General features: G+C 30.9%; 1 protein-coding gene across 3 annotated transcripts in view; it reads left to right on the top strand.

The window, feature by feature from the left end:
• The window catches only part of LOC132757815 (filamin-A-like), a 152,523-nt gene that overhangs the window by 77,507 nt on the left and 60,730 nt on the right, over positions 1-14,286 (top strand). The window contains exon 1 of one of the 3 annotated variants that reach the window (XM_060749251.1): positions 11,070-11,267. The exons of the other annotated variants lie outside the window; for them this stretch is intronic. Coding sequence (XP_060605234.1) covers positions 11,193-11,267 — 75 coding nt within the window. The 5' untranslated portion in view covers positions 11,070-11,192. Of the gene's footprint in view, positions 1-11,069; positions 11,268-14,286 lie in introns of those variants that run through there. 3 annotated transcript variants of the gene reach the window in all.

Genomic DNA, 14,286 nt, shown 5'->3' with positions numbered 1-14,286 from the left:
AAGACATAATGTATTAGTTCAAGTGGTATGAATAATGGTTTACAAATGTTGCTTTAAGTAGGACAATGTCTTACAATGCTTGCATTATGTATATGATAAGATCGGCACAAAAGTGAATTTATTCTAATAATTATCCGATCAGCGTTGGTTATTATCATATTTATTGATCTTTTCTGTTCAACAACAATAAGAGAAGAATAAGAAAAAATGTTTATTCTGTTTTTTTTTATTATTATTATTTCTTTAGATTTTCAGAACCATAGAATAATTAGAAAGAAAATACTGAAGTCATTATTTTTTATCACTTTCCTTTATACACCAATGTCAAATGTTCCTTTGTGGTATTTACAAACGCCAGTAATTACTGTTTAAATATACAATATATTCCTTATGAATGGACACCTGAACTTCCTGTCTAAGCATCTACTTATGATCATAAAACCCGAAGATAATCAAAATATTAATAAACTAGAAAATACAGTACAGAACCCCTTATTCTTTGTGTACGTACTAATACTCACATTATGAAAGAATATAACAATTACTGACCGATTTTTACAGCTTTAAGATAGAAGTTTTATTTAATTTCATTACACGGAAAGAAACACAAGTATAGTACTATTTAAGACTTGTTTTAAATATGATGATTCTTATATTCGAATTGAGGTTCCTCTGCAAATACTTTTGCATTGATTTTCCTCTGCAAATACCTTTGCGTTGATTTTCCTCTGCAAATACCTTTGCATTGATTTCTCAATGTACTGTAAACAGATTACTCTATATCCTGTATCAGTGACACCCTCTATTGTGCATTGTCCAGTTATCTAAACACACTTACTGAACATGTGTTCTGATTATCCTCGTGCACCTTGCATTGCCTGATTTTCTGATTGCACTAATCATAAAGAATGTTCGTTAATTTGTAGAAACATCTGCATTCAGTGTATGCACTTATTTTCTAAGATTAACATATCCTCGCTTTAACATTTCGTTTTCAGTAGTTTTCAGTAATTGTTATCATTTTTATAAGGATTCAGCATAGATACTTTTTTAAAAGTGTCTCCGAACAAACGTAAAAAGGCAGTTTACTGGGATAAACAACGAATAAAGGGTTAAAATTAATTGTAACTGGGATTACCAAAGTTCTATTTTCTCCTAAGAAGTTAAATTTCACGTGGAAGATAACAATTATTTAAAGACGTAAGATGACGTCTTTTGAATAGCTGTGCTGAGGGTATAGTCGTATAGTGCAATATGGCCATATGAATGATTATAATCATAGGTACAGTCAGTCACGGAAAGCCGATCACAACTTTTCTATTTCATAACACAATTAGGTACATAAATTACAAAATTCATTATTATAATATAGTTTAGTTTTTTCTCTAAATACATTAGAATGTTTCACTTTAGGGATTACTGAACATTAATTAACACTAAGAGAGTAACGTTTGCTTTTGATTTTGCTTTTGGTCTTTCAGAATAATTGTTTGTGTCAACATAATAACGAAAAACAAAATGTTTGTTTTTGCTGTGACGAAAATATATAGTTTTTATCAAGAAGAAGAAGAAAAAGAAGAAGAAGAAGAAGAAAATATTATGTTGTCATTTAAACCTTAAAGCATAATATCTTTCATACATTTGGTGCCGTGTGCTACGTGGCAAACTTGCATAAAACTAGCTTCTACATTGCCAATACACGTGCCTTACATTCATGCGCATTCAGCTATTCTGGCGAACTATGGTGGAGTGATACCAGCTTCTGTTGATATATGCGAGATAATGAATTCATGACGTCATATGAAAAAGCCGAAATACACATTGATGCAGTATAATAAATAATTGATATCGGGAAGTATGAGAGCATATACCCTTCATTATCCTTTAAGGAACAATGTAGATAACAAATACTAGTATGTTCTTATAGTACGGTAGTAATCGTTACAGATAGTAGAAATCTGGAACGGGGGGATCACTCGAGTACAACAGACAAGAAAATCAAAAAGTTGAAATTCGCAGGGTCTGTCAGGGTCTATTAGAGATAATATAAAAATACATCTTTCACGCTCGTTGCATCACCGGCTTAAGTGGTATTCCAGCATGTTTTCTTTTACTTCGAAGCTAAAAATACAAAAATACAGACGACATGTCATTTACATGTAATCATTTTGCAAGACCACAAAAACAAACAAGTTACAATTTACCAGACTTCACGTTATATTATTTTATGATATTTCTTAATACGTTAATTAACATTAGAACGTCAGTGTAATACTGAATGTTATTGATGATGATGATGTTGATATGCATTTTATGATTGGTTAAGTTTGGTTTGAAGGCAAGTTGACAGAGGAAAGCCATATCTCTCTTTTGATATCGCGATGTTATATTGCAGAAGCAAAATCAGCAAACAAATCATAATTAAATGTCGACTTTATTTTGATTATTTTGATATCTTTTTTCTTGCTTAAATTAAATTTCCTTTTTACTTTGACGTTCAATGAAGTCTTATGTCGGATATATCGCTATAGATATCACATGTTTTGCTATTCTTATGATAAAATTTCAATTAAATAATGCTAGTATTTTTCACAGTGTTTTTTTTATTACGAATCTGCATTATTTATAAGTGTGTATCATTCTGTGCATTTAAAGAGATTTAGGAAAAAAGAAGGCTTTCTCTGGAAGCAAATATTCTCGTAAGTGTACTATATACTGGATGAAAGTGGAATTTCATGATAACAGAAATAGATCACATCAACAAAGACATAATGTATTAGTTCAAGTGGTATGAATAATGGTTTGTAAATGAATGATAAGATCGGCACAAAAGTGAATTTATTCTAATAATTATCCGATCAGCGTTGGTTATTATCATATTTATTGATCTTTTCTGTTCAACAACAATAAGAGAAGAATAAAAAAAATGTTTATTCTGTTTTTTTATTATTATTATTTCTTTAGATTTTCAGAACCATAGAATAATTAGAAAGAAAATACTGAAGTCATTATTTTTTATCACTTTCCTTTATACACCAATGTCAAAGGTTCCCTTTTGTGGTATTTACAAACGCAGTAATTACTGTTTAAATATACAATATATTCCTTATGAATGGACACCTGAACTTCCTGTCTGAAGCATCTACTGCTTATCATAAAACTCGAAGATAATCAAAAAATATTCAATATACTAGAATTATTGGTACAGAACCCTTTATTCTTTGTGTACGTACTAATACTCACATTTTGAAAGAATATAACAATTACTGACCGATTTTTACAGCTTTAAGATAGAAGTTTTATTTAATTTCATTACACGGAAAGAAACACAAGTATAGTACTATTTAAGACTTGTTTTAAATATGATGATTCTTATATTCGAATTGACGTTTCTCTGCAAATACTTTTGCATTGATTTTCCTCTGCAAATACCTTTGCGTTGATTTTCCTCTGCAAATACCTTTGCATTGATTTCTCAATGTACTGTAAACAGATTACTCTACATCCTGTATCAGTGACACCCTCTATTGTGCATTGTCCAGTTATCTAAACACACTTACTGAACATGTGTTCTGATTATCTTCTTGCACCTTGCATTGTCTAATTTTCTGATTGCACTAATCATAAAGAATGTTCGTTAATTTGCAGAAACATCTGCATTAAGTGTATGCACTTATTTTCTAAGATTAACATATCCTCGCTTTAACTTTTCGTTTTCAGTAGCTTTCAGTAATTGTTATCATTTTTATAAGGATTCAGCATAGATACATTTTTCAAAAGTGTCTCCGAACAAACGTAAAAAGGCAGTTTACTGGGATAAACAACGAATTAAGGGTTAAAATTAGTTGTAACTGGGAGTAACAAAGTTCTATTTTCTCCTAAGAAGTTAAATTTCACGTGGAAGGTAACAATTATTTAAAGACGTAAGATGACGTCTTTTGAATAGCTCTGCTGAGGGTATTGTCGTATAATGCAATATGGCCATATGAATGATTATAATCATAGGTACAGTCAGTCACGGAAAACCGATCACAACTTTTCTATTTCATAACACAATTAAGTACATAAATTACAAAATTCATTATAATATAGTTTAGTTTTTTCTCTAAATACATTAGAATGTTTCACTTTAGGGATTACTGAACATTAATTAACAATAAGAGAGTAACGTTTGCTTTTGACTTTGCTTTTGGTCTTTCAGAATTATTGTTTGTGTCAACATAATAACGAAAAACGAAATGTTTGTTTTTGCTGTGACGAAAATATATAGTTTTTATGAAGAAGAAGAAGAAAAAGAAGAAGAAGAAGAAAATATTATGTTGTCATTTAAACCTTAAAGCATAATATCTTTCATACATTTGGTGCCGTGTGCTACGTGGCAAACTTGCATAAAACTAGCTTCTACATTGCCAATACACGTGCCTTACATTCATGCGCATTCAGCTATTCTGGCGAACTATGGTGGAGTGATACCAGCTTCTGTTGATATATGCGAGATAATGAATTCATGACGTCATATGAAAAAGCCGAAATACACATTGATGCAGTATAATAAATGATTAATATCGGGAAGTATCAGAGCATATACCCTTCGTTATCCTTTAAGGAACAATGTAGATAACAAATACTAGTATGTTCTTATAGTACGGTAGTAATCGTTACAGATAGTAGAAATCTGGAACGGGGGGATCACTCGAGTACAACAGACAAGAAAATCAAAAAGTTAAAATTCGCAGGGTCTGTCAGGGTTTATTAGAGATAATATAAAAATACATCTTTCACGCTCGTTGCATCACCGGCTTAAGTGGTATTCAAGCATGTTTTCTTTTACTTCGAAGCTAAAAATACAAAAATGCAGACGACATGTCATTTACATGTAATCATTTTGCAAAACCGCCAAAACAAACAAGTTACAATTTACCAGACTTCACGTTATATTATTTTATGATATTTCTTAATACGTTAATTAACATTAGAACGTCAGTGTTATACTGAATGTTATTGATGATGATGATGTTGATATGCATTTTATGATTGGTTAAGTTTGGTTTGAAGGCAAGTTGACAGAGGAAAGCCATATCTCTCTTTTGATATCGCGATGTTATATTGCAGAATCAAAATCTGCAAACAAATCATAATTAAATGTCGACTTTATTTTGATTATTTTGATATCTTTTTGCTTACTTAAATTAAATTTCCTTTTACTTTGACGTTCAATGAAGTCTTATGTCGGATATATCGCTATAGATATCACATGTTTTGTTACTCTTATGATAAAATTTCAATTAAATAATGCTAGTATTTTTCACAGTGTTTTTCTTATAACGAATCTGCATTATTTTGTATCAGAGGGGGGAAATGAACACGTGATCTGATTAACGTTTCCTAGAACATATTGCCTCTATCATTGTCTACAAATACAATAACATCAGGTAATAATGCCAAGTACAATTAAGTTCTTTTGTAGGACAGTGCCTGGGGTAAAGAGTTAATTGGGATAAGTAGATAAATCAGTTGTTTATATAAGCAACAATAGTTACAACAGATATATAGTCTTTATGTTTACTTATACCTAAATGAGTTCCTGTTAGCAATTGGTCAAGTCTGCGGATAAGCATTGTTAAAACGCTGATTGCAACAGATGATTCGCAAATGTAAAACATGGAACATTTTTTTCATTTTAATTGATTCTACAAGAATGCATCTTTCTTTTAAAATGTTGTCTTTTAATACCTTTACCATCCGTTTAATATCAAAAGTGTTTGCATAAGATAAAATTAAATTAAAACATGCTTACCTAACTATCTGAATGAAATCATTTTCTTGCTTGAACAATAAATGTTCTAACTTAAATGATATTTTGGAAAGCACCTATTCTTTTTCTAGTTGGTCTTTGTATACACAATAGAAAAGGTTTGACAGTATTTTAACGTAGTTTTCTCTCGTCAGTTATAAAATGGAAAAGCTGTATCATTTAAGCATGTGAATTATTAAAAAGAAAAAAAACCTACTGTTTATCACCAGGATATTGGTGTTTATAAGAACATGCATATTTGTTTAGATATTTAAAGGTGAAATGTATAATAAAACGCTTGATTATAATGGAGCAAATGTGCAAACAAATGTTCAAACAATAAATCTGCCTCAGAGAAACCATTGCAATGTGCAAAATTATAAAAGTTAATTGGGCAAATGAATATATTACTTCATCTTGAAGTTTTGTTCAACTTTTCTTTTGCAAAAAGAAATTGTTTGAAAATATTCTGACGATTGTGAATTTGAAAGAGATAAAAATACATTTTCTTGTTGACATTCTAAACGATGTCTCATTATGGTCTCATTTCGTATTTTTGTATCATTTTATTCATAGTCTATTCAACTCAGGACTCGAAATTTATTCACAGTCTATTCAAGTCAGGACTCGAAATTTATTCATAGTCTATTCAACTCAGGACTAGAAATTTATTCATAGTCTATGCAGCTCAGGACTCGAAATTTATTCATAGCCTATTCAACTCAGGACTCGAAATTTATTCATAGTCTATTCAACTCAGGACTCGAAATTTATTCAAAGGCTATTCAACTCAGGACTCGAAATCACGTTAACCACCCCAAAGAGAAATCAAAGCACAGAAGGCGCTGAATTTGTTTGGGTCTCAGAATGTCAGAAAGGTGAAGGTTGTGAGATTATAAACCAATTTGTTTCTGTATAGTGCCACCAATGCTTTTCAGTGTTTTAACTGTAGTAAATTGGCTATAAGACTAATTGCAACACTGATAGTCAATTCAATGTTTATTTGACTTAAAAAAATTGAGTTGCCACAACTGAACTTTGAACTGTAGTAAATTGGCTATAAGACTAATTGCAACACTGATAGTCAATTCAATGTTTATTTGACTTAAAAAAAAGTTACCACAACTGAACTTTGAACTCGAGACCTCTCGATTCATAAGCGAGCGTGCAAACCCCTCGGCCACGGTGAAGTTAGATATCAACGGCCCGAAGAAAACCATATTATTCTAAAATAGGGTTTGTAACTCTTATTTCGACGCTAAACACAGATGTAAATAATCATGGAGCTTACTGTAAGCATGTATATCTATAAAGAATAAAAACAATATTAGAAATCTTCGACCATTCGGGAACTCGTACTTTGCTTGAAAATTAATGTGCCTGTCATTTGACAATCTTTACGCATTGATCTCCTCTAAATTTTTCGGCGTTAGTGTACATATAAAGGGAAGTAACCGCTTAAAAAATCGGACTACTTTAGGCATTTGCAATTAACAGCATAAGACTCTGAAATTTCGCTACCATTATTTGTTTGGTCTGACGACCCAAACAAATAAACATGCTTCAGAAAAGAATGTTCTCTGTAATTGAGTATTGATAGTGTTGGTCATTTTTACATTTTACGTAATTCATACTATGGTATAAAGAAGTATCTTTATATCTGAACTATAGCTCGGTGTGTACGTGTTGAAGAGCATCTAAATGTGTCAAACTGCTGGGTATGTACTTGTTGAAATCATCTTAATGTGGCAAAATGCTGGGTTTGTACGTGCTAAGAAGCGTCTAAATATGTCAAAATGCTTGGTAGAGCAACTAAATGTGTAAAAGTGCCGTGTTTCTGCCTGTTAAATAAGGTCTTAATGTATCAAAGTGTAGGGTTTGTAAGTGTTGAGAAGCGTCTAAATGTGTCAAAATGTTGGGTTTATACGTGTTGAAGAGCATCTAAATGTCTCAATATGCTGGGTTTATACATGTTAAGGAGCGTTTAAATGTGTCAAAATGCTAGGCTTATACTTGTTGAAGAGGAGTTTAACGTCTCAAAATGTTGGGTTGTACGTGTTGAGGGGCATCAAAATATGTCAAAATGCTGTGTTTGTACGTGCTAAGAGGCGTCTTAATATGTCAAAATGCTGGGTTGCACGTGTAACAGAGCATCTAAATATGTCAAAGTGTCGGGTTTCTACGTGTTGAGTAGCGTCTAAATGTGTCAAAGTGTAGTGTTTGTAAGTGTTGGTAAGAGTCTAAATGTGTCAAAATGCTGTGGTTGTACGTGTTGGGGAGCGTTTAAATGTGTCAAAGTGCAGAATTTGTTCGTCCTGAGGAGCATCTAAATGTGTCAAAGTGTCGGGTGGTTTCTATGTGATGAAGAGCGTCTAAATGTGTCAAAGTGCAAGGTTTGTAAGTGTTGATGAGCGTCTAAATGGGTCAAAATGCTGGATTTGTACGTGTTTAGGAGTGTTTAAATGTGTCAAAATGCTGGGTTGTTTTCGTACTAAGGAGCGTTTTAGTACGTCTAAATTCATAATTAAGTAATCTATAGAAATATATACTACATGTTTGAAAACGGATCATCGTATTTTGTTTAAATCAAGTCTCAATATAATAACCAACATCTATTTAAATTACAGTACCTATTAAATATAAAACTTTTAATAACGACTACAAATAGACAGTAGTTATCAATAAGCTTTAAACATCAATTAAAGTCAACTATATCACAAGCTTATCGCAAGTTCTGCTCATGATGTTTCCCTTACTTTTACTGAGCATCAATCACAGATATTATTCTCAGTCGATAGCCTTTTTGGTAGGTAATTTTTGGAATAGTTTTTTATAACTAAACATCATATAGAGTTCATTATACAGATAAAAGAATAAATATTTATGAGATAATAAAAGCTTGAAAGAGTATGGGTTTAGATCTTTTTAAACCAGAAACACAAAAGTCTATAATGAGTTTCTCATTTCTTTCGTTGAATTTCTACCCGCTTTCATGTACGATATGGTGGTAAGTCGTAATTCTAATATAACAGTTTATATTCCAACAACAATGTTTATTTGATACACTCCTCACCTGTAGATTATACTGTGATTTACTTGTTGCGAATGGCGTAACCTAATAAATACAACTTGATTTAAATGGCATTATGCCAAATTGGAATATTCTTGGGTTATTTATTAACAAATAACGAACCTTGATTGTTATTGTAATGTTCGTACATGATGTAAGATATGTGAAAAAAAAAAAAAAAAAAAACACCAAAGATTTTAATATCACTCAAATGTGTTCGTATTTTTTGTTATTGAACATCATATATATCAATTGTTTTTGTATGCACCTTATCTAATTTCTTTTTTTTACATTTATGTAAGAAGCACATGCTAAGTTCTCAAAATCATTCTTTACAAAAAGAGCATTTGATGAAAACCAGATTGAACGTATTCAATAATGATTAAAAACAAAGTACGAACAAATTCATCCTCTAAATCACATCGATGGATACTGAGTATTAATGTTTATAATTCGATTAGCTCAAACACTTTTCTTAAAAGAAACACATATTTCGATTGTCAAGAATGCCATTTGATACAAATTAACATACATTATCAAACCTTGCAATTTAAGAAATGAAATTAAGTATGGCGAACGAAACAAGTAATATATTGTAAAAGAATGTATTACGTCATTAAAACCAAAGTTACTTTTAAGCAAACGCTGAACGTAAGCCTTTAAAGAAAGCATGTCTTACTTTTATTTGTTTACGATGAAAAGCATGTATATATATTTGTACACGGATCTTTAATATAGACTTACCCATCTTTTAATCATCATTTATTTGGCCATAAAAATATGTAAAGAGCCCATTAATTAGTACTTTCAGTAGCAGGTACACTTTGTGCAAAGCCTCACATATTCACAAATTAAGGGAAAGGGGAAGCATAAAACAACGTCTTTTTTCTAATGATAAACGAAACTAAGTTATAGGTACCGTATATCTGGTAATAACAATCCCAAACATTAAAAATGCAAATGACCAATGAGTATATTTAAAACATCTTAACACATGTTGTCATTATTGAACTCCTTTCAAAATTCAGTTTGATTTAGTTGCACCCATTGTTATCTCGTTTAGGGCACATGCATTCTTTTACTTTGGGGCCATAGGCAGCTTTTCATATTATAGCACGAACGTGTAACATTGATTATCTATAATGTACTAAATAAACCACCGTAAACTACAAAGTTCAAACTGTTAGATTTGTATAATTTTATCAGCAGAGTAATTTTTTCTATTTTGATTTTCATAAGAATAATAAGAAATATACTTCACCAGTCATTTCTTTACATATAGATGTATCCCTTCACCACATTGTTTTTTCTGTGCGGTGCCCAATTGTGTGCTATTTCGTGTTGCTTGAAAGATGGTTCTTGTTGTGGTGACTGTGTGACTTGCCATTCTGTTTTATTTGCACGGTCCTTTCTATTCTTGATCTTTAAATGCTTTTTCGATAACGTTTAACCCCTGCTTTATATATTGGCGAAATCATATGATTTAAAACTATCAATTCAACTTATTAGTTGTTCGTTCTTGTACAGTGCCCCATTAGGCGCCATTTCGGGTTGCTCGCATTTGTAGTGACTGTGCGACTTGATATTGTAATGTATGCCTTGTTGATCTTTAACTTTGCTTTTCTGTATCTGTTTAAGCCTGTTTCATATATCGAGCAAATAAAACATTTCTATATAATTATAAGATAAGATAGCACTATAAAAGGTATGTCTCATACTTCTCCTCATAACAGGTCAATACGTACATAGTAAGTTTTTTCCACTGATCTTAGACTGGTGACCGACATAACGATACTTATTGTGTAACACTGGCTTGCGGCTGTTGCAGTAGAATACAATGCACTGTTTATTGAAGATTAATTACCCGTATTGATTGATATTGACAAGCGATGACATATACTTCAGGGTTAGCTTCTCAACTTCGAAACAACGTGCCCGGCCGGTGCCATGTTTCAGATGATAAGATCGTTTACGGTATCTCCCCCAATATTATAGACAAGCTTTCTTACGTGCATTTAATTAACGTTTCTTTTTGCTTGCTATGTTCAATTTCGTAATAAAGTAAGACATCCATCTTTCCTCGGTACTTAGGGCAGGACATTACACATGTTACGTGTATTGTTTATGATGCACGGCTATATATCACGATTATAATTTCATTAACATAATTGTATCAGCCTGGGACATATCTACCTCCATCCTAAACAATCCTTTCACTGCTTCTCATACAGCGAACGTGTCGATAGCTCAATATTGGACTACAGGGAGGGATTTTTAATATAGTTAGCTAAGTTGTTAAATTAAATACACAGTTTTAAAGTTGGAATTATGTCGTTTAGAAAGCATGCAGATGAACATGCATGGCGATTTGCAGCAGACACAGGGTACCTGGACAGTTCAGGGGTGAGAATATACATTAAAATGATTTAAATTTTAAAGGCGAGTAGTTTTGAAGAGAGTGCAAATAAGAGAGTGTTAATAAAATTCAAAACAAAAGGCTATATAATATCAAATATTTATGAATAAACACTTTTATTGGCTATGTTTTATATTTCTTTATAAAGATGGTAAGAAAAATAACCAAATTAGTTTTTGCAATAAATTAATAAAATTTTGTTCGAAAATCTAAACAAATTTTATTTCTTGAAAAGCACGTCCTATCAAAATTCGTATTTGATTTTCATATTAGGTTTATTTAATGTGACGCATAAATAGAATGATTAGCCTCCATTTTATTGCTCAAATAAATATTTGATGATAATAAAATATCGGTTACGAAAATATTTTTCGAAAAAAAGTAATGAAGAAAAATAATAATAGTAATTCTCATAAACATTTGTAGTAGATAATTATTTTTTTGACAAAATTTAATCTGAATTACTTAATTACTTTTTAATTCGTGCACGATATAACTCGTGAGCATTTAATTTGAAATATATAGCCAATTTATATTTCCTCGTCAAATTTTACAACACTCGTATCAGATATTAATGGAAGCATTAATATAAAGGAAGTTGATATTACAGTCTGTTTACTGTTATAACGAAGGCCTGTTCGTAGCCAGACCCAAAATATTTACATTGAGATGTGTTAGTGCTATGTTAAAACATGCCTAGATTGCATATTTTTAAAGAAAAAAAGTCATATTTAGAGAGGGTGTATCGTAAAAATATCTACAAACCATCTAGCATTTCTCTTCATCTAAAATTTAAGGAATTGGACTTTTAATTTACAGGTTATTTTGGTAAAATTCAAACACTTGCAGAAAAGGTAATAAGTCTGTGGATTTCTCCCAAATTTAAGATTTGTAGACGAATTTTTAATTTAATCTCGCGTTCGATGACATCAAGAGTGACGTCATAATTCTAAGCAAACGTATAAATGACGTAATGGTTGTGATTGTTGTACTCTGAAGGAATCGTAGGTGATGCTAATTGTATTTTATCTCAGAAACTAAACTAAAACATGCGAAAAAATTAATGACAAATTAGTCTTCAAATACCACATTTTGCATGTTTCAGTTGTTTATAAATTTTCTTGTTTCTAATGTAATGTAAATTTTCTAGTAGATATTTAGAATATAAACTTGCGAAAAATCATTCAAAAACACCAAACGTCACTTTCTCAGAAAACCAGGTGATGGATAAGTTAATCACTTTCGAAGTGAAGAGGCGTTTTAAAGAATGACTTGAACGTGTTTTAATTACTTTTTAACAACGCAATTAGCAATAAGCATTTGCCATATCTTATGTAACACATTTTTCATGCTTTTGTATTACGTCGAAGGATAACCATCTTTTAAAATGATATGAAATTTGGCACATCATGTAAATCATAGAAAATGTTCATTTTGACATTTTAAGAATAATGTGTCCCAACACAATATTTGTATATATTCACATGAATAATAATAAATATAATTCTTCTTCAGTATTTTTGTTCATAGAAAAAGATTTTTACAGTGCATTAGATAGTTATTAGAAAACGTATGTCTTTTGAATAGAAAGTTGAAATCATCTGTGGTGATTTGACGTTACGATTTAATTTGTAGAAAGGATTGACAAAGACCTGCAGAATCATATAGTATTCCTAATGTAACCTTATTTACAGCAGATAAAATATTTAGTTTTATTTTGCTATAAAGATAAATTTCATTATGTTTACAAATGCTGTTAGGAAAAATACATGAAGAGATTTTACAGTGTAAAGTCTAGCTTGTACAATTTTCTGAAATTATTATTTTTTTTAATAAGAACATTATATAAAAAGTATCTTAAATATTTATTCATTTTGGCACATTAAATCAATTAAATATATCTTGATATATGTAATGAATTTATTTGCTTCTAAAATTCTGCTAAGAATAAGAATTCTGAAGCTTCTGAATACACATTGTCTTTAATAACAATTGGCATACCTAACATTTCGTTTTGCAAGAACTATCCATTTGGTCATCAACCGTAGTAAACTGTTTGAATAATAGCAACCATTTTCCATTTCTTGGCCAACCACTGTCAGGTTCGTGCCAAAACTTGATCGATGTAATAAAAAAGCACATCGTGCATTAAATTTTACAACAGAAAACTGTTTGGACGGTTGAAAATTTAAGCTGTTATTCATATTTCATCGAAATATTGAGCTGACAGATAATACAGCTCTATCCGTGCCAGACGGAAATCTTCAATCACAAAACAAAGCTTAAGTCAAACCTCCCGTTGGCAAGGTTCTCATCTCCCAAATATCTGCTTTAATTAATTACATATGCTTCAGAAACGCAGTTAATCAGCCCAAAGTGCATTATTTCTTCGTGCAATAATTTTATCTCTAAAAATTCAGCGTACATCTCTGCTTACCTTTAATAACCGAATTATAAGCTGTCTAACTTTACAATTTTTCTTCATTTATTGTAAAAAGGTAAAGTATAGGTACAAATAGATACTCTTTTGTAGCTTTACAAAGAAAAAGGTCAGTGTATGTAAGATACTAAAAATATAGTACAAAGTAAATCATTTTTCGAAGGTGTGTTTTATTTCATTGAAGTGTAAACACGATACAGGCTGTATAAAATCATCACAATTTATACAATAATGATATCTGGCACACGCATCAGTCAAATTTAATTTATATCTTAAGGAAAAGAATCTTATTAAATTGATGATCTTGGAGAAACCAAATTTCAGACTCCATTAATATTTTTTTTCATATTCAATCAGTTTTTAATGCGTAATGTAGCATTTTATTGGATTTGTTTTTGAAAATTGATATGATGATCTTAAATATTTTTTACAATGACATGATTTTTTTTTTTCAAATGCATTACTTCACAATTCGCAGCATCCTTATGCATATGCTCATTATTTCATATCAAGACATATATGAGCCGCGTCACAACAAAACCAACATAGTGCGTTTGCGACCAGCA

This window comes from Ruditapes philippinarum, unplaced genomic scaffold, assembly GCF_026571515.1.
Source record: "Ruditapes philippinarum isolate M1 unplaced genomic scaffold, ASM2657151v2 ctg244_1_1_1_1, whole genome shotgun sequence".
In the NCBI taxonomy this organism is placed as follows: Eukaryota; Metazoa; Mollusca; class Bivalvia; order Venerida; family Veneridae; genus Ruditapes; species Ruditapes philippinarum.
The sequence above is the reverse complement of the archived record's forward strand: the minus strand, read 5'-3'. Positions and strand labels throughout refer to the sequence as shown.